The sequence below is a fragment of the Rhododendron vialii genome, chromosome 5a (genome assembly GCF_030253575.1).
Source record: "Rhododendron vialii isolate Sample 1 chromosome 5a, ASM3025357v1".
In the NCBI taxonomy this organism is placed as follows: Eukaryota; Viridiplantae; Streptophyta; class Magnoliopsida; order Ericales; family Ericaceae; genus Rhododendron; species Rhododendron vialii.
The window spans coordinates 36603286-36627851 of NC_080561.1; the positions used below are offsets into that span (position 1 = coordinate 36603286).

Below are 24566 nucleotides of genomic sequence, written 5' to 3' on the forward strand. Positions count from 1 at the left end.
TTTTTGTTTTTTGTTTTTTGTTTTTTTTTTGTTTTTGTTTTTTGTTATGTTTAGAATTAAGAATTGGGGACCGTTTGGTCAAATGGATTACTATTTCTTACTCAAGTAATTAATGGTAGTGGTACGAAGTTTTCAAACTCTTCAAAAATATTATGGATTGGGAAGGTATACGCAATGGAAAATGGTACGAATTTAAAAAAAATTAAGATTTTTTTGAAAAGGAAATTGATTTTTGCGCTTCATTTTTTACTTATAGTGCTCCAATTTTAACGTGAAGTTACTAGTAACTTTATTAACAAAGTGAAGCGCCATCAGTAAAAAATGGAGTTGGGGGAGCTGCTGTCACCGTGCTCCGGTTTCGCTCAAATGATCGAAAACGTTTACTTCGTAGAGCTCGTCGAGTTGAACAAATATGTAAAAAAATCAGCTCAATCGGATATCATTAAGTGCCTAATCGAAACCTTTTTTGTCTTGAAAAGAATGGATCCGAAACACTGGATCAAATCTACGAGAACCCATTATTGGCAAGTTATATGTGTTCCGATCAGGCACTTAATGATATCCGATCAAACTGATTTTTTGCATACTTGTTCAACTCGACGAGCTCTACGAAGTGAATGTTTTCGATCATCGGAGCAAGATCAAAGTGGGGCCTCCTCAACCGGGACAGCACGCTGCTGGCAGCTCCCCCAGTCTGTAAAAAGTAGAGCGCGAATATCAATTTCATTATGAAAATGGGAATTGAAAATTTTCAGCGAGTAGCAGTTTTACCGCAATCAAAGGAGACTGGGACATAATCATTAACCGGGAAATGGGAAGATTATTCCCACTATGTTTTATTCGTTGACTGTTTTTTTTTTTTTTTTGAATGGTCAATGCCATATATCATTCAAAGACCGAAGGCATTACAGAAATAATCAAAAAATTAGGAAAGAACCAAAACTACCTCATTCTAGTAACAGGCACCTATTGCAAATGTAGGCCGGCGAAACGTGGATACATATATAAAAACTGATCACAGAAGACGTGGCAAAAAAACCAACAAGGGTCTTCATTTCAAACCTTAGGAGCGCACATATGAAATCTGGGCTAGCTTCACGACCGTAATATCCACAAGCCGAATACCGGCACGCCCTTGTTAGCGGGTAAAGACTCCAGTGGGCAAGATGACACTCAAATTCACTGACACAGGCATTGGATCAAACCTGTGCGAGCCCCGCTGTCACTTTGAGCTCACGCGCACAAATGGACAACCGCCTGCAAGTCGACGGGCCAACGCAACCACGATGAGGTACCGGATATCACCTCTGAGAAACCAGAAATACAACTACAATCGCGAGAAACAACATGAAGCAGCTGAAAACTACTAACATAACTACAAAAATTATTAACCCACCACTTTTACCCACCGGATTTGGAAAAACTAGACTGGTACAGTCACCGGACCGGGAGAAACCGAGCCGTAGACAGCCGGTAAAATAAGAAAAAACAAAAGAAAAACCTAACCCGGCCACACCTTATTAGCCACGCCATCGACCGCCACTCGTTGGACCACCAGCACCGCTTTGAACTAGAAAGCCGAGCACGAAGGACGAAGAACCTTCACAGAGGCCGGGCCACCGAATCCATAAAACGGAACCACAAAGCGGGGGGGGGGGGGGGGGGGGGAGAAAACGGGGAAGGACCAACGGAAGGTAGATTTGGTGGGTGGGGAGAGGAGAAGAGGAGGGATTGAGAGAGAGCTAGGAAGAAGGGAGGGGGGAGGTGGAGGAGGGGATGGGACATCCCCCACCCCCAACCCTGAATCCCTAACCGGCTGAAAAGTTTAAAGAGAAGGGAGAGGATTTTTTAGAGAGAGAAGTGATTAGTCTTTGACTGTTGAGAGAGAGTAATTATTCAAATGTTTAAAGAGAAGGGAGAGGATTTTCTTGACGGAAACGACAATCTTTACATACAGCAATTCAATGTTCGTATTCTTATGCGGCTTTGAATATTTTATTTTGCAGCGTATTGTTCATCTTCGTAAATTAACATACACAGGACGGAAATGAAATTCTCTTCCGCTCTGAGCCTGAGGAAGTATAGAACTTGGAAATAAATGTATGTTTACACTCCTCCAAATCGATTACTACTTGGTTGTTTATCGAGGCAAATAGCGAATTGGCATGTTTTGAATCCATCCAACTCATTTTCTAGATTTTCGAAGCAAAAATTGAACAATCAAGTGCAAAACCGAATGAATGACCAATGGTGGTTGAGCAATGACTTGGTTGATATGCATAAACAGGTGCTCCCGTTGAATGGGATTTTTGGCTCCGCCACTGATTACCGTTCTCAGATGTAAATAGGCTTTCATCAACCATTCTCCTTCAATTTTCTGGCATGAAAGAACTGAAACAATGACAATGAAAAAAATAAATAATAACAGAGATACAGTAAACAAGGAGAAAACTGAAGAATGGATCAAGTACAACTGCATACCTTCCAAGAGAAAGAAATGCAACACCTATCAAGAGCTCTGCAACAATTCCCTGATATCATACCCTTGCAGCTACGAATGAACAACGGGTAGCACTTCTCAGTACTTGCCACAAAAAACCTTTAATAGGCATTAGGAAAAGTCATCCACCGTGGTATAATAAAAAATGGATAAACTAAAAGTTGACACATCAGTTTTTTATTTTTCATTTAAGAGGTTGTTAAGCCTAACAATATTAAAGTCCACAATGGTCACTTCTAATCTATATCCAAAATAAGAGTCCACTACAATTTCACTCTCACTCTCTCTCCACCTCTGTTTTCTGCGATTCACTTCCTTCCATTATCTTTTTTTTGGGTAAAAATATATGGAACATATGGTGTTCTTCCTTGTGTTCTCTATCAAAACAAGACTAAAACTTCTTTTTTTCTTCTTATTCCTGTAGCCTATCTAACCAAACTAATATCACAAATCCACCACTCTCTTAATCTTTCAAAAAAAAATCAGATGTGTTCTTGAATTTGGAAAAGAATGCAAGGTTTCTCATGTACTCAACCATAGGAGGAGGAACGAAAAAGAAATAAAATAGAAACGGAAAAGAAGAGTGAAATACCTTAATTCGGCAACGATAGGTTGAATTGTATATGATCGAGAGATATAAGCTTCACTTTTGAAGGGAAAGAAAGAGAAACAGATTGTGGGTGAAGTGAAGAAGATATAGAGGAGGCAAAAAAGCGAAGAAAAAAATAATAGTTGAAACACGCGTGTCTACAAATTTTGGAATCAGTTAACTTATGTGGTGTGGGATTTATAAATTTTGATCTTTTTTTTTAAGGTGCTAAATAATATTATAATAACGAGGGCATTGCAGGTTTGGTCTTTTTTTTTTTTTTTTGATCAGATGATAGTGAGTTTGGTCTATATATCTTTTCTTTTTCTTTAGACTAAAGTTATCCAAGCTAGCATGTGCACTTCTCAAATATATATACTTTGATCGTAGTTATGATCATTCATTCACACGTCATTACCAAACACCACCAAAAAATATTGTAAAAACACATTCATTGCAAATAATGACCAGAGCTAATCCATTGCTCATAGACTGGATTAGAAACTAGATTACCAAAGCTATCAGCCTATCAACAATCTGTGATTGTGACGCCATGGATTCAACGAGCAGAATGCTGCATATTCCTTAATGCTTGAGCAGAAAAATGGTGGAATCTTGAATCAAGAACCATAGAATTCAAGAAGATGAATTGTACTATTTCATTGCAAATAATGACCAGAGCTAATCCATTGCTCATAGACTGGATTAGAAACTAGATTACCAGAGCTATCAACAATCTGTGATTGTGACGCCATGGATTCAACGAGCAGAATGCTGCATATTTCTTAATGCTTGAGCAGAAAAATGGTGGAATCTTGAATCAAGAACCATAGAATTCAAGAAGATGAATTGTACTATTTCATTTATGTATTGAGATTATGCTTACAGTTCTACGTACAACGAAGAGATAACAAGCTACTTATACTAGCCTAACCAATGCAAAGATTATAACTGCCTAACCACATCGGATATTTCTACACCAACTGAAATTAACTCGAGCTAGCTAAGTTTTGCTCGCTTGGCTCCAGCAGCTTGAGCTAGTTGGCTTGACAATGTAGTTGTAAAAAGAAGACCACACTTCAAGGTTTACGAAGGAAGCTATTGGAGCATAAACTTGATTTAATATTATGGCCCAGGAAAAATAAGTCCAAGACAAGCCCAATAAAAAAATCCAAATAAAAGATATTTTTGGAGAAGTATAAATATCTTATTTTTAGAAGGTTTAGTTTCTAGAAAAATTCTAGAAGATCCTTGGAAAATATCTAGATATTTGTTGTGAGTACAAATCACATATTTGTTGTGAGTACAAGTCACATGTAAAATCTAGAAGCTACCTATAAACTATCTTTTAAGAAGATATCTAGAACCTTCCATAAACACTATAAATATGGATGGGTTCTATTCATTATGTACAATGTCAAGAAAGTTCAAGTTCAAAGTGAAATACAATTACTCCTTCCCCTTCAAAAAATCTTGTCCAAATACATACTAGATACCCTTCCCTTCCAACAGAAGCCATCACTATTTTGTATAACTACAAATCAATATTTCCACCATGAAGCCTGTTGTGCGCACACCACCAGGATCCTCAAACCAAACACCCACACACACACGAGAAATTCAGAGAAAATTTTACTCCATATAACTCAAACTCTCCATGAGCCACATTCCGGCTCTCGCTCTCGGCCTCACCCTCTCAGCTCTACATTGCTACGCCACACTCTCACCTATTGAGTACAAACACAATATAAGGGCAGGGGAGGGAGGTTTTGAAAAGTCGACTGTCCCCTCCAGTCACCGACTTTTTTAAAGCCAATTGCTGAGTTGGCGTGTATCTATTGGTGGGGCGGACAAGCTGGGTTTTCCAGCTGATCCGGAGAGAATTTATTCTCCTTTTTCAAATAGCAAACGGCACTACAGGAAGTGTAAGCGCCATTCTTTTCCCCTCACCCCACGAGCATCTTTTTCAAATAGCAAACGGTACTAGTGAAATTTACGAGGAAGCTAAACCCCAGCATCTTTTTCAAATAGCAAACGGTACTAGTGAAATTTACGAGGAAGTTCAAGCCCACAACACGCTAATCCCACGCTGCCGTCGAGCAATCCATCCGTCATCGAGCAAGGCATCCGCCGTCGAGCAAAGCATCCACCGTCGAACAATCCAAGATGTCAGCCATCGAACAATCCAAGATGTCAGGTACGCAAACACCTACTAGTGAAATTTACGAGCCCTAATCCATCTGAAATTTACGAGCCCTGATCCGCCGTTGAACAATCCATGATGTCAGGTACACAAACTCGTGACTTGCACGAGCTTCATGCTAGGTACCTACTAGTGTTTTGGAAATTCAGTAAAATTCACGTTTGAAAATCTAAGATGTGCTTCACTTCTGAAATCCCCATTTTGCTGCTGCTGATTTTTCTTCTCTGGTATTTTGGTGCTCTTAAGCTCTGAATACCCCAATGATTTGTAATTATACCGAGATGTTATATGTAATATCTGGAATAAGTGAAATCCCCGTTTTGATGCTGCTGATTTTTTTTTTCTCTGGTATTTTGGTGCTCTTAAGGGATACATTTCCAATGTGTTTCCCTTGGAGGCTCAGAATACCCCAATGACGCTAGATGATGCTGCTTGGATGTGCGAGTGGTTGCTTCTATTGCGGAAGCCATATGATGCCAATATTCATTCAATACTTCATTGGATGTATCTTTTTCTCTATTTCCTGCGGGTGTTTGGTTCTCAATGTACCATTTGTCGAGATTTTAATAAAATCTCTTTTTTCGCCAAGCAATAAAAAAATTCATTCCAAAAATCTCTGATTTTGGGCTTGACCAAAGGACAAAAATTGAGATCGAAGAAATAGAGTTGCTTGTGGTTATAAAAATGTATAACCTGACTAGGTATCGTACCCAATGAGAATATTATGGAGAACTGGAGATAGTTAACAAGATCAAATCACATGTTACTGGTTATCTTACGGCGAGGATTCAAGGTTAAGGCATGCATTGACATTCCGGCTCCCGCTCTCGGCCTCACCCTCTCAGCTCTACGCCACACTCTCACCTACTGAGTACAAACACAATATAAGGGCAGGGGAGGGAGGTTTTGGTTTGGTCATGCATGATCTCATGGCACACATTTCAACCATGCACACCTCATGCATGACTTCATCCTTTAACACCACTTGGGTGAATTTCCAACAAAGTCCACCTGCAAATCTATCCGGTAAAATGCTTTTCTAAAACCTTGAGTAGGAAACAAAATTTGCTTTGTCATGCTCCGGTAGGGATCCAATGGGTTCCAAAACCGCGGAATGTATCTTGTACCAAAATATCTTCATCCCGATTGCAATGATTATATTGTGGTCCGATTGCAATGATTATATTGTGGTCTTTTGTGTAGGTGAGATTCGGCACCCGCTTGGCGAGAGCTTGAGCCTAGCCCAGTCCAGTTTTAAGCTACACTGAACCACATTTTCCTTGACTGAAGCTACAACCAACTGCCACTCTATCAAACCGAAAGGTGCAAACTCTGTTTTGGAAGAGATGTCACTACGCAATGCGTTACATCGGAGCAGAAAGCTCGCTCTGGTCGCCAAATCAAACTTGTAAATGCAGCCCCACTCGCTCAGAAAGTACGCAGAGCCGTTGTGGTAGAGCCCATCCCTTCGTAGATACAATAAATGTGGCCCTCTAATCAATGATACAATAGTGAACCACCTGCCTTCGACATAGACCTCAAAGGCAAGGTTGAGGGATTTTGTAGCAAAAGCAATTGCTAATTTAAAATCGCCATCCCCAAGTTCATGGCAGAGAATTGCTACTACTTTCTTTTTTTCGTGTTCATGGCAAAGAATTGCTACTACTCTCTTTTTTCGTTTGGGCTGGGGGGCTACGTATTCACTATGATGGTTACCGATGATGTATCTGCTTGTTGTTCGGAAACATAGAATGCCTTGACAAGAGCTCACTAGTACCATGTCCCCTCCTTCAAAGTGTTTGTCGTGGATGAAACCAAGGGGATCCGGAAATATAGAGAAATAATTCTTCAATGAGAAAAATGAAATCAAATTTCCCGTTTGAATAAACATTCCATTGCATATAAACATTCCATTGCATACAACACGGAGTCTAATCCTATCCCTCAATTCGATGTAATTGCCAATAAAGTATCTTCAATAGTAGGCCTTCTGAATCTAGGGGCAAAACAAGTCATGCTACGATGAATTACAATCATGGCAACTTAAGTTAAAGAATTGAAACACTTGGCAAGTGGCAGTAACTTACTCTGATTCTTGATGATGTTGCAACATCTGCCTCATCGTAGAATTCCTCCAATCTCAAGGAAGAAAAGATCCTTATGGCCTCTTCAATGGTTTCAATTGCTCTGGCATTCTTTTCTTTGAACAGAATGCCTTCGTTGAGGATCAGCTTTATCAGTTTCTCTATCATTTTCTTCAGTTTTTTCTTTTAACGGGTTTCCGAACAAACCCATCCGTAAACGAATCTCAGTTGGTTAGTTAGTTGGTGTTCAAAAAATAGGCGCGCGCCAGGAAAATTGGCAAAAACAAAAAGTTTGGACGGTCACGAGTGAGTGCAGTAAACACTTTGCACCTCGTAAAGAAGATTTTGATCTCAATTCAAAATCCAAAGCTATAGCAAACACTATATATATATATATATATATATATATATATATATATATATATATATATATATATATATGAAAATACGAAGGGTAATTCAACCCATTTATAATGTAGCCGGACCATCGGGAATAATGCTACATACTCCCACTTGGCCCGTGCGGTAGCTCACATTATGGCTTCATAGAATCACATTGGGCGCACAACTATGTGAGAAGAAATAACACCACGAGTTAACGGGAATATATAATCATTGCTCGATAAACAGAAAACAAAGAAATTAATTAATTTAGTACGTACGGCAACTTGTTCACCAACAATCTTTATACTACTAGGCTACTAGCATATGAATATGTAGCGTTCCAGTCAAAAAAAAAAGAAGAAGAAAAGCATATATATATATGTAGCGCTTAGCTAGCTAATTTTATTACTCCACTACTAACAAAACAGACGGATAAATAAGACGTTCCTCACTAGTCGAAGCCGCCGAAGAAGTCCCGAACTCGTTGGGCTTGGGAGGGACTCAACGTGTTGTCCTCGGACGAAAACTCCGTGATTTTGTCTTCCACAATTTGGGTCAGTAATTGCTCCAAATCCTTGATCTCGAGGTACCTCGCGGCGTTCACAAGATAAATAATGTTACACCGATCCTTCATCTCGAGGTACCTGGACGGTGTCGCAGCCGAAGGTTCCTTGCAGTATTCCAAAACTTGGTAGATAACTTCGCTGTCAAAGGGTAGCGGCACCACCGCATCATCATCAGCATCATTGCTGTCAGTACCCTCCTTAGAGAAGTAAGTCTTGAGTTTTCCCATCGCCATCTCTTCTTCTAACTCAAAAAATCTCATATCGTGTCCCTGAAACCTTATAATCTTTTTCGTCATATCATTAGACGGCAAAGACGAACTAGATGATTCGACTGGACCTTTTCCGGTCGGTTGCTGTTGCTGCTGGCGGTAATTAATTATCAGAGAGAGAGAGAGAGAGAGAGAGAGAGTTGCAATTGCAAATTTGTAGTAATAGACGATGCTGTGTTTTTGTCAGTATGCATCCTCTTTATGTAGCATGTGATTTGACCAGATATATATTTCGGTTTTGTAGTTTGATAAGGAAAAGGATTTCTTTCTGAATTACCGGCACTGCTCCGTCTCTTTTGGAGTTATCTGTTCCGCGTTAGATTAGGAGAATTGATACCGACACGACTTCGAAACACATCTCCAAATACAGTTGTGTTCAGAGCCGTTCATACACATAGGTCCATATACATCAAACGGCTCTCGTGTCCAGGGTAATTTGTATTTTAAATTTGTGTCTGTAAACTTTTTGTTAGATTAGTTGTGGAAAGAGTTCGTATTCTATGGGGATGAGGAGGAAAACCGGTGATGATGTACCTCCAGTTTGGATAAAACTCCCTTTAATGAAGAGACATCTATTCAAAGGGTGACTCTTGGAATTATTATTAAACAATAATACTTTAAAAAGAGTTTTAAAACTTACAAAATTCCCCCCACAAGTTTTAAAACTACAAGAATAAGATATAGATAAGAAATTTGGGCAACTGTAATATTGTGCAATAGGTTTAGATGTCTCTCGGACTTGAACCTTTCCTAGTATTAACAGCTTTTCTCTGAAGAGTCATAGTGAACTAAGGGGCTGTTTGATAAAACTGAAAACTGAAACTGAAAGCTGAAAAATTAAGTACTGGAAACTGAATGCTGAAATTTTTAAGCTGAAAAGCTGTTTGATAAATATATTAAGTACTGAATTAAAAAAATGATGAATTAATTTTGTTCCAATTCTATCTTAATTTACTAACGGTCACAATATACTTTTGGTAATGGTAGTGTTGTGGTGGTGGGGGAGTGGTGGAGGTAGTAGGAGTGCTGGTAGTGGTGGTGGTGGAGTGGTGGTGGTGGTGTAGTGGTGGTAGTGGTGGTGGAGTGGCGGTGGTGGTGATGGTGTTGGAGTGATGGTATGAGCGGTGGTGTAATGATGGTAGTGGTGGGGGTGGTGGTGATGTGGTGGTGGTGGAGTGGTGGAGGTGGTGGTGGTAGTGGAGGAAGTGGTGGTGGTGGTGGTGTAGTGATGGTAGTGGTGGGGGAGTGGCGGTGGTGGTGATGGTGGTGGAGTGGTGGAGCGGTGGTGGTGGTGGTAGGAGCGGTGGTGGTGGTGGTGTAGTGATGGTAGTGGTGGTGGTTGTGGTTGAGTTGTGGTGGTGGTGGTGATGTGGTGGTGGTGGAGCTGGTGGTGGTGATGGTAGTGGAGGAAGTGGTGGTGGTGGAGTTGGTGGTGGTGATGTGGTGGTGGTGGTGGTAGTGGAGGGAGTGGTGGTGGTGGTGATGTGGTGGAGGAGTGGTGGTAGTGGAGGTGGTGGTGGTAGTGGTGGTGGTGGAGGTGTTGGTGGAAGTGGTTGTGGTGGTGGTATGACGGTTGAATGTAAGTACACAAAAATTCAGCCACAATTAAGTAGCTCAAAGCTACTTAATTTTTTCCAACTTTTTAGCCTATATTTTAAGTGGTACTTAATTTGTTAAGTAATATGAAATGTGGTTATCAAACCTACTGAATCACTTATTACTTAATTGATTCAGTATTAAGTGCTGAATTTAGGTTATCAAACAAGCCCTAAGTCTTGAACTAGCTAGACCCTTTAAGTCAGAGTTCAACATGTCATGCGAATGAAGACAGAAAGCCCAAAAGAAAGACTAAAGAAGGTGGACAACGGATGGCGATATATAGCTATCCGATCAGTCTGGTGGACAACGGATGGCACAAATAGAATACATAACAAGTCAACAGGGTAATATTAAAACATAAGACCGACTGTCTCAATATTCTATTAGTAATAAGTGTTGGGAAATCCAGAGCCGTGCGCTCAGACTCAAGAACAAAATTACTCAGGATCTTGGGATACTATCATCACAGAAAACAAACCAGAGAAAAGGAAAAGAAAGAGAAACAAAAAAACAGAACTAGATCCACATTTTTGCATCCTGTTCTCTTGTTAAACTATTTATGATGCTAGTAGAACTAGAATTTGAAGTGATATTTTTTTTTAACCGACCCCAAGTGATTGAGACATAAAGCTCGATTTGGTTTAGTTTTGGTCACACCGAAATAAAGGAATTCGAAGTGATCGAATTGTCATTCTTTTTCCCCATCCCAAGGCAGGATAAGGGACGACATGGTGTTTTGTTGGAATCTGTTGTATATTAGGTAGTATTTCAAGTACTCCATTATGGACTCCATACCATGTAACTCACAATACCTTGTCGATTGCACCTCAGATTCCTCACTTGAGAGCTGCCGAATATAAGAGATCCAGATTATCTAGAAACAGGAGGACGTCGGTGAACCATGCTTACGGTGGGGTGTTGTCTGGAGGTGCTGTGAGGTTAAGGTCCTGTGCGGAGTTACTATGGTATCAATCCTATACTTTTTTGTTTTCTTTTCTTTTTTTCTCCTCTTTTCTTCTCATTATTAGCATGGGTGTGAAGAGAAATTAAATAGGTTTTGTTGGGCTTTGTCCCTATTGATGCCGTGCCCACCGATACAAACGATCAATTAAGTTACGGATTGAGATACTATTCTTATCATTATCCTCCTATACATACCCTCTAAGCCCCTCTTTTACGGGCGCCAATCCGGACCGACACTAGTACTAGTAATTCAAATTGTTACCCGGACTGACACTAATAATTCAAATCATTCATCTCGTATACGTATTTTGCAAATAATTAAGAACATCTCTGCCAAAATTAGCTTAATTTATCACACATCTGAAAGTGCTTGAACAACTACGATATTTTCTAGTAATAAAAACGAATAACTAGCTTAAGTTGAGAGTGGCTATTAATTACCCATGGATCTCATTAAGTTTATTATTTTGCATGGATATATATTATTCAATACCGAAAATACAACAAACGTAATTAATAATGGTTCAGCATATAAATGTAGACTCTAGATGAGCCGTAAATGAGACATGGAATGAGTATACCTCGTCGAGGGTGAACAAAGTGAGGGTGAACAAAATTACTCTAATACGTGTGGAAACGAGCTTGACCCTTTATTTGACCCCTTATTATACGACTAATAATTACCTCATGGGTGTCAACGTACGTGTAAGCCATATGGACCCTACTACTAATTAACGAAGTCAAAGCTAGCCAAATACTTGACCAATAATATTTTTGCTTTGGACCTCCAAAATTTTCCTAAGTATTCATAAAATAGGCTTATAAAATTAAACTACCAAATTAAAAGAACTGGTCAAATTTGGGATTCTTAGTTAGACTAAGGATACATAATATAACTAAATAATAAATAAAGTTTTTTAGTACAAAGAATCTGATTTGGATTAGGAAGATCAACAACCACTACAAGAAAATTTGCATTAGGTGACAAATGAAAATTGTCATAAATTGCATGTTTTTCGTCACAAATAGTATGCGTGACGAAAAAAAATTTGTCGACTAAAGGTTGTCGAGGATTCCTACCTGGTGACGAAATTTGTTTTTCGTCACCTATAGTGTCTTTTGACGACAAAAAATTTCGTCACAAAAAAATCACTTGGTGACGAAATTTTCTTTGTCACCTATTATGCTTTTTGACGACAAAACATTTTGTCACTTTTGTCACCAGTCTAATAATTATTTGTCACCCATTTTCAATTTCGTCACTAATTGTGGTGGGTAATTGATCAAGGTAAATGCATAGGTGACCAAAAAAAGTTTCGTCACCGAAAGAATTAATTAAAAATAATAATGGCGACAAAATATTTTGTCGCCTAAAACTTCAAATTAAAGCCAATCAGTTGTCACTAACACTCTTCTTACAAGACAATATTATCCTATTCATTTTAGAATTCAATACTCATCCAAACAAATGAATTATACATTACACCATAATAGCCAACACATCTTCATAAACCAATATAATCATGAACCAAACTAGACATCCCATTAACCACAAGAACTATGTAATCTACACCAAATGTGTCCATTCAACCATAGGATCTAAAGCATCAATGTTCCTATGACAAAAATATGAAAGGTAGACAATATATACCATATATGTTCATCATAGTTCCGTAGCATCATTAAAATGAAAAAAGAAGACTCAGAACTTCAACCAAAAAAAGAGTTCATAGAAGCATGTATCCAGAAAAGAAGACTTGGAACTTCATCCAAAAAATGAGTCTTCATAGCAGCATATATCCAAAAAAGAAGACTCGGACCTTCATCCAAAAGAGGAGTCTTCATAGAAACATATATCCAAACAAAAAATCTTCATAGAAAGAGCGTATATATACCATCTTCCATGCAACCAACCTTATGCATATTCAATCTGCACATAAAAAGTAGGATAAAGTACTTTGGTTATGATGTTAATGGAACACAACATTATGGAAACTTAACAATATATAAATGACACAAGTGAGGACCTAACTCAAAATACGACACCAGTACCACGAGGCCTAATAGAAGCAACCAAAAGCGGGAACCAACTCCACCTTAACCGCAAGAGATGCCATAGGACTTCACTACCAATAATTAAGAGCAGACCTCACCCAAAAAACATCATTAACGATCAGCCAAACGATCCAGAAAATTAAGAGTAGCAACAGCAGACATGAGTAGCCAAAAACCACAATCACACCACTAGATGCAACAGCCAAACGATAGCAAACAAAGCAGCAGCCCCCCAACAACATAAATCCAGCAACAGAAACAAAGAAACGAAAATCAAACATCGCACAAAGCAGCCACAGGACCCATACCAGAAAAGCCGGAAAGCAAACTCCTCACCCTGCCACAGAAGTCTATCCAGCCAGAATCAAAATCCTCAAGCTAACTCATTCACATCCAACTCCACACCCCACATCCCTCCGAAACCACCCACAACACAATCAATGAAAACGAAAAAAATCACTGCATGGGATGATTAATGCACAGTTCCAAACTTTTAAAGAGAGAAAAAGCCTCATAATCTTGTATAACTTGGTCATCTATTTATCTGTGAAGTGTATGTCTAATAGCCATGTTTGATTGATCCAATGGAATAGTGCGATTCTAAGCATGGTTGTGCTATTATTGGCAATATTTGTGGGAGCTTTACCCATGCCTGTTTGGAAAATTAAGGGCCATAGTTATACTCCTACTGTACGTAACTGCAGAATGTAGAATAATAAAAGGGCTGTTATGTTAAGCTACAAGGTTTTATACACCTAAGGAGTTGTGTCCCCATATATGTTGTGTCCTCCGCGTGTCCATGTTGTGTCCCCGCCGTAAAGAGGTGGAAACCCCTCTATTTCAGGACACGGCCCATACTTATAGTCCTACTGTACGTAACTGCAGAATGTAGAATAATAAAAGGGCTGTTATGTTAAGCTACAAGGTTTTATACACCTAAGGAGTTGTGTCCCCCGTGTGTCCATGTTGTGTCCCCGCCGTAAAGATGTGGAAACCCTTCTATTTCGGGACACAAAAGCCGTTTTGGTACTCGTATACAGAGAAGACAAATCAAAAGCAATTGGAGAAAGACAGAGAGACGAAGTGGAAGTTGAACCTACAACCTGCAAGTGCAGCCATCACACCTCTGTTTGGGTGTCCATTACTATTAGACACAAGACGGCGTTGTGTAACTAGACTACTTTAGTGTAACTTGTTTCAGCCATATAAGATGTAGAGATCAATTAATCAAGAAGGAACAGATAGTTATCATTAAATGAGAGCATATAAAAACTTTCATAATCCCTATAAATAGAAAACATATGCTCAAAAAGGGCAAAAAAAAAAAGGGCAGAAAACCAAATCAACAAAAATATACAGCCCACGCCCAGTTTTCTCATTTTGAGGATAAACAGGGAAAGCATGATGTACTAACCAGCAAGTTGTTAACTGGTGAATCCTTGGCGTTTAAGAAACGCCATAACACTAGCCAAAGTCCTCCCCTGTTCCTCTTTTGCCTCTACTAGCTCATCTATCTTATTGTTTGCTGCTTCAATTCCTTTCGCTTGCTCCTGAATTTTTTCTGCTTGCTCTTGAATTTTCTCAACTTGCTCTTGCACCTTTCCCTCGAGGTGTGTTACATACCCCGTTCACAGATAAACCACTAGTCCTAATAGAGGAGGAAGGCCTAATGCCAAGTCCTTTCGCATTGAGGGTAACTACCATTAAATTGGCTTTCACAATCACTATCTACCAGATTTGGAAGGAGAGGAATTTAAGGAATTTTCAAAATGTTAACTGCCCTGCTGTTATTGTGACTCATAAAATCAGTTCAGAGGTCAGGTTTAGGTTCATGTCTTGAGCTAAAGGTGATCAAGCTAGCTAGTTTGTAAATGAGTGGAACTTGACTACCTAACAGATTGTTACTTGGTTGTCTCACCTTTTGCGTCCTACTGGTTTCGTTAGCCATAAAATGTCAGTGCTATATGCTTTTAATGTAATCTGTTGCTGTTGATATTGTGTCTATTGCGTCTTTTACAATCTGCATTTCAGGTCCATTTCTTGGCAATTATGGTGTGAACATATTAAGCACAAATCGAATAAAAAAAAAAATATTAAGCACAAATGGTTCAGCAAGCAGATTCGATGTGTGCTCATCCCTTGGCTGGCATATCAATTCCTTGCAAGCAACAAATCACAAGAGATTGTGCAGTTAGCAGGTACAGTATTCAAGTGGTGCAAATGGCTCAAGTGGTGCAAGTATCAATTATGGAGCAGGTAGTGGGACTTACAAGGAGCGAGCCACCATGCTGCTCATTACCGGTAGACATGCTCAAGTGGTGCAGGTACATGAGAAGTCTGAATCACTCGGTTCATATCTACTATTACTTCTATTATCAATGGTAACTATCTTAAATCCTTTGATTGTATCTTTCCAAAGCCATCAGTAGGCAAGCTCATATATAGTCCATTTGGGCTTCTTGGTTTGAGAGAGATCTACTACAATGTGTGTTTCCCGGTGAGCTGTGAGTTTGAGCCTCATCCTTTCTTATAGAGGAGGCAATAAACAACAATAGGAGCCAAGGGCAGAAAAGAAGGATGAGGTAAGTTAGAACTTAGGAGCCTAAACTTAAGAGGCACTACCAAGAGCTCCCAGAATCAACAACAATAGGCACAAGGGTAGAAAAGAAGGCAAAAAGGCAGCAGCAAAAGCAGCATTAGAAAATGGAAGAAAATCAAACCTGTTAGCGGTGTTTTTTTTTTTCTGATCGCTCCTACAAGACCACAAACCAACAGAGAAAACTATAAGGGTTTCAAGTTTAGAATGTGGTTTTTTCAATAAACTCCAAGATTAGGATGCTCAAAACTGCTCATGAAATTATTTAAATGGCTGGCAGGCCGATGAATGAGGGTTATTCAACAACATATTTCTGTCAAAAACATATATAAAAAATAAAAATAAAAACTAGGTAATGACCCTTGATGATTATGAACTTTAATAGTACAAATCAAGATGTTTTTCTCTTCTAACATATTGGAGGAAACTGAGAAGAATGCTCAAGAATGCGATCAACAGCTATATTAAGTTTTACCTCTGGTGAGAGTTTCTATAGATACATTCCTAAAACAAGCTCTTTGGGATCTGTTTCCACCATCCATGGAGGCCCGTTGAAAGTAGGAGTAAGGAAAACTGCTATAGGAAAAAGGTAATGACAGAATAAGCTCTATCCAAGCAAAGTGTTTTACTTGTTCATTATAAAACTGATTGTTCCTTCTGCAGCACGTTTTAGAAGAGCTTCCCTTACCTCAATCGCGATTCCTTCAGGCTGCATGGAGAGAATGAATATGTAATCTGAGAGGCGCCGGAGAAAATGTTCTGCAAATCAACTCTCTCAGTATTCGGAAGTTCAATATAGCAGTATACATGAGCCAAGAAGTGTTGTTATCCAAGCTTGGCTGAAGCCCTTCAAAAAAAGCCTGACTTGTTTTTTAATCAAGACGATGTCAAACGAGCTTTAATCAAGTCGATCACAGTAGCTTGGTTTTTGTTTGTCATACGCCATAAGATTTTTCGAGCTGATAAGCTTACCAGTTATCAAAAGTTTATACACCATAAGTCCAATTTTATTTGTTGACAAGACCTTTTTGAAACAAACGGACATGTATAGGTCCTTTTTCGTATACAAGCGGCATTTCCGTTTTTCTTTATTGGCCACTTGTGGATCCGATTTTAGAAAATGAACGAGGTTCCAAATGTATTTTAGCTTGTATCAATGATGCAAGTTGCCAATCTCGAACGAGCTTTTATGGAGCGAACACCAAGTTGAGCTCGAGTAGTTTTGCTCATTCTAAAAACTATAGTTCATGAGACATACCTCTTCTGGAAACCAAACTCCTGCTTGCATGCTTCCTTCAAGAATAGCAATAGCAAATGCAGCTGTGGCAAAACTACAAGCTAAACTGATAATTAGCACAATGAGATAGGCTTCGATAACCAGTAACAAGACAATAATTTCCAATGTTATAACTTACACAGAGAGTCGTCTATGACTAAATAAAGCTAATGTCTGCCGCCCATCAGAACACTCCAAATCAACCTGTCCATAAGTAAATGAGGATGTAAGAAATATTTTCATTAGAAAATGAAGACAACAGCACTGTATCTGTTTAAGAATTTATGCAAGTATCATACCCTCATCGAAACACGCTCTCCAGCAATTTCATCAACTGCTCAGACCACAGGGTCAAATAGTTCAACCAACTTCTGAACTTTACTCCTGTCTCTAAGAAATTCCTGCAAGACTAGCCCAAAATTAGAAAGGCCAATATTCAACCACAGTAGATCATATATATGGCATTTGTCATATTGATAATGAAGTGTAAATCAGTAGACCTTTGTTTTTAAATTCCCACAAACTTGTTTGGATGGACAACATTTCTATTCTGCAGAGCAATTATCAGTAAAAGATACAGTCAAAAAGTACATTAGTGGTACCGTACAAAAACAGAAGTGATATCTTGTTCCATTAGTTTTGCTTCTCTATGTTTGAGGGTTTTTTTTCCTAATAGTTGTCATCAATCGAAAAAGAAAAAGAAAAAACACCCAACAATCCTACCTCATTGCACTTGTGGGAAGAACATAACTTGCACTAAGGGAGTCACACAGCTTATACAACTCAGAGAGCCACAAAGTAGTAGATATATGATGAACTTATGGTGATGAAGTGAAATAAGTTTTATATACCAGGAATGAAGGCAGTAAACATAATTTATATAGGCAGTTTCCTTCTCTATTTGTTTCAACTAAATTGATTGACCAATTTTCCTAAGTTTATAGTGCTGCTATATCAATGGATTGAAATCTCTCCACACTTCCAGTAGGAAGAAAGAAAATGCCAGCAAGGTCAATACAATTGTGCATTGACTACAAACTTTCTATTACCATGAATACTATTCACAATTAGCCATGCATGAAGCAACACAATTCATTAGGAAAAATGCATACTTCAAGCTTAAGAGTTATGAATAATGATTGGAACGTGTGCATGTGGAAGAATCGCCGTCTTCTACTACCTCATAAAGTAAAAAAGCAAACATGCTTTACATTTTAACACGTAATTACTACATTAAACGATTATTGGTCAAAAGGTCATCTACATCACTCTTGTAAAGGCCACTTTATCTAAGACGAGGGAAGATCGAGCCACCCTAAGGCCAAGAAGCATGGGCAGGTCTATCGGTCTTCGGTAACTAACAGTTTGCTATAAGGTCATGTTTGGGCACACCCATTTTAGCCAAACACACTAAGGAGACATATGCAGGTTAGAATACAAATTAAAAAGTTGACGCACGCTAATATTATTTGATAGAAGTCAAGTATTATATTTTTGCAAAAATTTCCCATTATCCAAGAATTCAAAAATAGAGAGCCTTAGAAAGTAGGGACGACTTTCCTATAGCTGCAACTCAATTCTGCCCCTAAAACAGTCTCAAAACTCAAAAGATCCCTAAAGTAGCCTACAATCAGCACCAAAACCAGCCCCAAATCTGACCCCAAGCAACCCCCATCTGCCCTTAAAAAAGCCCTACAAAAAAAATCCTAAAACCAGCCCAAAATAAGCTCCGGAAAAAACCCTAAAAAATCACTTAAACCAGTCCCAAAACAGCCCCGAGCAGCCATAGCCCCACTGTGTTGGGAAGTTCACTTAAAATTATCGGCCCAAAAGGAACAAATTAAATAAACTAATCAACAAATTCCTTCCTTACTACTATGGGAAATCTTTATGGAAAATAGATCTACTTGACCCAGAGTTCAACACCTTTAAAGCCTTGACTGCTATTTCTCCGAAGTACGAAATTTGAAACCTAATAATCAAGAAAAATTGAGGGAGATGGTGTGCGTGCGTGCGTGCGTGCGTGCATGCGTGTGTGTGTGTGAGAGAGAGAGAGAGAGAGAGAGAGAGAGAGAGAGAGAGAGAGAGAGGCATACCAGCAGCAACAGAGAAGAGGAGATTCAGAAGCGTCGATGTTACCAAAGACTAGGGCCTTTTTCTCTTTTTGAGGCGCCAAGGGAATTGGGGGAAATAAAAGGAAGGGAAAAATATTTTACTGTACATAAAACGGTGCCGGTTCTATACCAATTTTTCATCCAAATTTTTTCCATCTCGCCCCTTTAATAATTAGATGCCCACCAAACTATTTGCAAAAGAACAGATGCTCTACAGTCCTGTTTTTTAGACTGCATCGCGTAGTTTGTTACAGCCAGATATCTCCTCGATTATCCGAGTCATTCATTTTGTAAGAATCGTCAAATTAAATTTTCACCCAAAAGTTCAAATTGATCAGACATCCTCAACTAATCACTATTATAGTAAAAAATTAGTCTAATCATTTTTTGCATGACTAATTAAACTATTCCAATGAGGTAGTTACGGGATATACTTCATTATTTATATAAAAAAAATTAAAATTTGAACTGTCTATCTTTTGCGTAAGAGTAGCTAGATTATTCCTGCAAACAATGAAGTTAATCTATTATCATTACATACTTGATCGGATGTAAAATATCATTCTAATAATGAATTTGTGTCCCGATGAAAGGACTTTCAAAACTCGACATACGCAAAAATTTACGAGAATGATTAATACAATAAGCACAATAAAATGAACAGCATCGATCGTCATGATTGCATTGTGGTTGTCTGGCTACTGTACATTAGACTATAGCACCAGGCCTTGGTTAAGAAACAAGTATATTCAATGTATAAATTTTAAAGGCAGTTGCCGGCTCATTTTTTTTAATGATTGATCTAAACCGTTAGGATTTAACATTTTATCAATTATATCATTCTCGCCTAAATCAGTGATAATCAGATGTCGACAACCACATAATCGTAACACATTCGGTGGTTCCAGAGACATTAGAGTCCTATAGTGCACAACTCGAGGCCGCTTGAGCTATTTTTTTAAAATCGGAACCGTCTATATTTTACATAAGAGAGATAAAATCATTCCTGCCAAAAATGAAGTAAATCTTTTATCATTACATACTTGATCGGACGTAATATAGCAATTTAATAATGAATTTTGGTTCCGATGAAAAATTTCATAAAGCCCCAGAACTTACGACAATTCTCCTCTTTAATTTTTTTTAATCGTTTAAATTCCCTCTTTAAAATGGAAGACAAAAAAGAATTCGTCACCCAAAGTATTTCCTTTTGTGAGGAATTATTTCGTCACGTAATGGTTGCAAGTATACGTGGAGGAAATGGATTAGCGACAAATTTTATTTTTTCGTCACCTTATATTATTTTGTCCACCCTTTTGCTGACAAAATTTATTTTTTCGTCACCGATTAACTGTTTTTGGCGACAAAATAAAATTTCCTCACCTTAAATTTTTCTACCCTCTTAATTGGTGACGAAAAAATATTTTCCTCACAAAATAGGTATATTTTGAGACGAAATCTACTTTTCTCACCACCATTTCGTCACATATTCACATTTTTCTTGTAGTGAACAGAATACCGAAGTCGTGTCCCTTTGGGGACATCCAATAAAATTGAAACAACTAACATTGATTCTCTACATTATGATCTCACTCGGATTGGTAAAGCAAAATAAGGTGTTAGCTAGAGACTGATAAAAAGGAAATAAGCAATGCATGCAACAGATATGTTTAGAATTGTCGGATGTACGTAAGTTCCACACGATACATGTGAGACACATACAACATTAAACGACTCCGAATACACCAGTGTTTCGATCTGCATTCTAATGTCATCTTACAAAAGAGGAAATAGGATCAATGGGGTGCAGAATCAAACAGAAACAAGCAACTACTCGTAATCATATATAGGAAGTTTCTTACAAACATCCCGTAAAGGCTAGCTCATGGACCTATCACCTAAGTCACATAATTTTCATACATGTGCGTGGAGCGTGAGCTCGAGTGTGAAAATATCTTTGAAACACATTCAAAACTATTAAAATTCGCGATAGCAAGGATTGAAAACGCAAGTACTGTGCGATGATCGAATTACGAAAACGCATAATATTTTGAAAAATTGTGTAAGTAAGACATGGATTACATAACCCTCAAGCAAGTGTTGGTCAATGAATTAATAATCCTCATATGGCGTAGTAGTTTCAGTTTATAAGTTTTAAGTCAAAAGCAAAATATATTTTCGAGGGCAGTTTTGTCAATGAAGATTTAGCTATGTTTTGCATATTCTTTTGGAAAATGATGGTATAGTTTTTTTTTTTTCATTCATTAAACCTAATCTATTCTATTTCGGGGACTTGGGGAGGGGGATGTGTACTTACGGGAATCGAACACTGTCTATGTGCATGAGAGTATAGTTGACCATATACATTTTAACATTTTTAAATATTTCATGTGTATCCACACAGCAAATGCCATGAGTATCTACAGGGTCCACTGTTTAACAAAACTAATAGAACCCACGAGGTGAAAGAGATTAATTTGGTCCCTTCAGGGACCTAGCTCCGATAAAATTAGAACGATGCAAAGAGCTTAATTTGATGACATTTTTTTAAGGTGCATCGATTGGAAAAGTCATTTTTTTAGGTGCTAAATAATATTGTAATAACGAGGGCGTTGCCGGTTTGCTCTCTCGATTGGAAAAGTCATTTTTTTAGGTGCTAAATAATATTGTAATAACGAGGGCGTTGCCGGTTTTCTCTCTCTCTCTCTCTCTCTCTCTCTCTCTCTCTCTCTCTCTCTCTCTCTATATATATATATATATATATATATATATATATATATATTGATCAAATGAAAATGAGTTTGGTCTATATATCTTTTCTTTTTCTTTAGACTAAAGTTATCCGAGCTAGCATGTGCACTTCTCAAATATATATACTTTGATCGTAGTTATGATCATACATTAGCACGTCGTTACCAAACACTGTCAAAAAATATTGTAAAAATACATTCATTGCAAATAATGACCAGAGCTAATCCATTGCTCATAGACTGGATTAGAAACTTGATTACCAGAGCTATCAACAATCTGTGATTGTGACGCCATGGATTCAACGAGCAGAATGCTGCATATTCCTTAATGCTTGAGCAGAAAAATGGTGGAAGCTTGAATCAAGAACCATAGACTTTCGCCATGACTAGCTCTGATATCATAACAGAATTCAAGAAGATGAATTGTACTATTTCATTTCTGTATTGAGATTATGCTTACAGTTCTACGTACAACGAAGAGATAACAAGCTACTTATACTAGCCTAACCAATGCAAAGATTATAACTGCCTAACCACATCAGATATTTCTACACCAACTGAAATTAACTCGAGCTAGCTGAGTTTTGCTCGCTTAGCTCCAGCAGCTGGAGCTAGTTGGCTTGACAATGCAGGTGTAAAAAGAACACACTTCAAGGTTTACGAAGGAAGCCATCACTATTTTGTACAACTACAAATCAATATTTCCACCATGAAGTCCGTTGTGCGCACACCACCAGGATCGATCCTCAAACCAAACACACACACCCCCACACACATACGAGAAATTCAAAGAAAATTTTACTCTATATAACTCACGTATACGAAGTTACAAAAAACTCTCCAGGAGCCACATTCCAGCTCCCGCTCTCGACCTCACCCTCTCAGCTCTACATTGCTACGCCACACTCTCACCTACTGAGTACAAACACAATATAATATAAAGGCAGGGGAGGGAGTACAACAAAGTCCACTGCAAATCTATCCAGTAAAATGCTTTTCTAAAACCTCAAAATCTCGTTAACATCGTAGCATGAGTAGGCAACAAAATTTGCTTTGTCATGCTCCGGTAGGGATCCAATGGGTTCCAAAACCCTAGAATGTATCTTGTACCAAAATATTTTCATTCCGATTGCAATGATTATATTTTGGTCCTTTGTGCAGGCGAGGATTCGGCACCCGCTTGGCAAGAGCTTGAGTCTAGCCCAGTCCAGTTTTAAGCTATACTTAACCTCATTTTCCTTAACTGAAGCTACAACCAACTCACAACCAGCTGCCACTCTATCAAACCGAAAGGTGCACACTCTGTTATGGAAGACACCAAGGATGTCACTACGCAATGCGTTACATCGGAGCAAAGAGCTCGCTCTCGTTGCCAAATCGAACTTGTAAATGCAGCCCCACTCGCTCAGAAAATACGCAGAGCCGTTGTGGTAGAGCCCATCCCTTCGTAGATACAATAAATGGGGCCCTTTAATCGATGATACAATAGTGAACCACCTGCCTTCAGCATAGACCTCAAAGGCAAGGTTGAGGGATTCTGTAGCAAAAGCAATTGCTAATTTAAAATCGCCATCCCCAAGTTCATGGCAGAGAATTGCTACTACTTTCTTTTTTCCATGGTTGATCGTTTGGGCTGGGAGGGCTAGGTATTCACTGTGATGGTTACCGATGATGTATCCGCTTGTTGTTCGGAAACATAGAATGCCTTGACAAGAGCTCACTAATACCATGTCCTCTCCTTCAAAGTGTTTGTCGTGGATGAAACCAAGGGGATCCGGAAATATAGAGAAATAATTCTTCAATGAGAAAAATGAAATCAAATTCCCCGTTTGAACAAACATTCCATAGACCTCCTTTTGGGAAAAAACCTCATTCCATACCCGGCATACAACCCGGCATACAACCCGGAGTCTGGTCATATCCCTCAATTTGATGTAATTGCCAATAAGTTCGAACAATAAATAAGTATCTTCACCGAATCTAGGGGCAAAACAAGTCATGCAACGATGAATTACAATCGTGGCAACTTAAGTTAAAGAATTGAATAGTTACCAAAAAAAAAAAAAGTTAAAGAATTGAGACACTTGGCAAGTGGCAGTAACTTACGAAACGATCCCTTTGGCTTCTTCAATGGTTTCAATTGCTCTGCCATTCTTTTCTTTGACCGGAATGCTTGGGGCCTTATCGAGTTCCTCCGCGTAATCGAGTTCATTGGGGATCGGCTTTACCAGTTTCTCCTGTTCCTGTTTCTTCTTTAACTTCATGGCGTGGGGGTTTCGGCGGCGTCCTCGCGCGGGTTTCCGAACAAACCCTTCCGTAAACGAATCTCAATTGGTTGGTTAGTTGGTATTCAAAAAATAGGCGCATTCAACAAGACAGGAATTGGGCAATTCGTCTCCATAGTCCATACCCATACCTCAAAGAAACATATATCCACCAGAGAAACCCAAAAAAAAACAATCAAGGACTAAATACAAATAGAGAAGTACAGATTTTACCTTCGAAGGAGAAAAGAGAGACTGAAAGCTATTCGATACAGCTGAGATCGAACCAGAAAGAGGAGAAATCGCACCAGCAGGAATGGGATATCTCACTTCACAATAACGGGAGCACCAAAT

General features: G+C 38.7%; 2 protein-coding genes across 4 annotated transcripts; both read right to left on the reverse strand.

Moving 5' to 3' along the window:
- Positions 1–6200: 6200 nt before the first annotated feature.
- Positions 6201–24322, reverse strand: LOC131326693 (uncharacterized). Its single transcript, XM_058359549.1, has 3 exons — positions 24055–24322; positions 22954–23928; positions 6201–6338 (listed from the first exon to the last, which is right to left on the reverse strand). Exons 1-3 carry the CDS (start codon positions 24210–24212, stop codon positions 6332–6334), a joined length of 1140 nt encoding a protein of 379 aa, XP_058215532.1. The 5' UTR covers positions 24213–24322; the 3' UTR covers positions 6201–6331.
- On the reverse strand, positions 12682–19218 carry LOC131326694 (uncharacterized). Of its 3 annotated transcripts, none has more exons than XM_058359553.1 (9): positions 19181–19218; positions 17585–17634; positions 17384–17485; positions 17224–17288; positions 17067–17139; positions 16497–16567; positions 16284–16381; positions 15933–15965; positions 12682–13087 (listed from the first exon to the last, which is right to left on the reverse strand). In XM_058359553.1, the coding sequence occupies exons 3-9, from the start codon at positions 17387–17389 to the stop codon at positions 13083–13085; spliced, it is 351 nt and encodes a 116-aa protein (XP_058215536.1). In that variant the 5' UTR covers positions 17390–17485; positions 17585–17634; positions 19181–19218; the 3' UTR covers positions 12682–13082. The 3 variants fall into 3 exon arrangements, with proteins under 3 accessions (XP_058215536.1, XP_058215533.1, XP_058215534.1); XM_058359550.1 differs by having other exon boundaries at positions 16284–16384; XM_058359551.1 differs by lacking the exon at positions 19181–19218 and having other exon boundaries at positions 17384–17700.
- Positions 24323–24566: the final 244 nt, after the last annotated feature.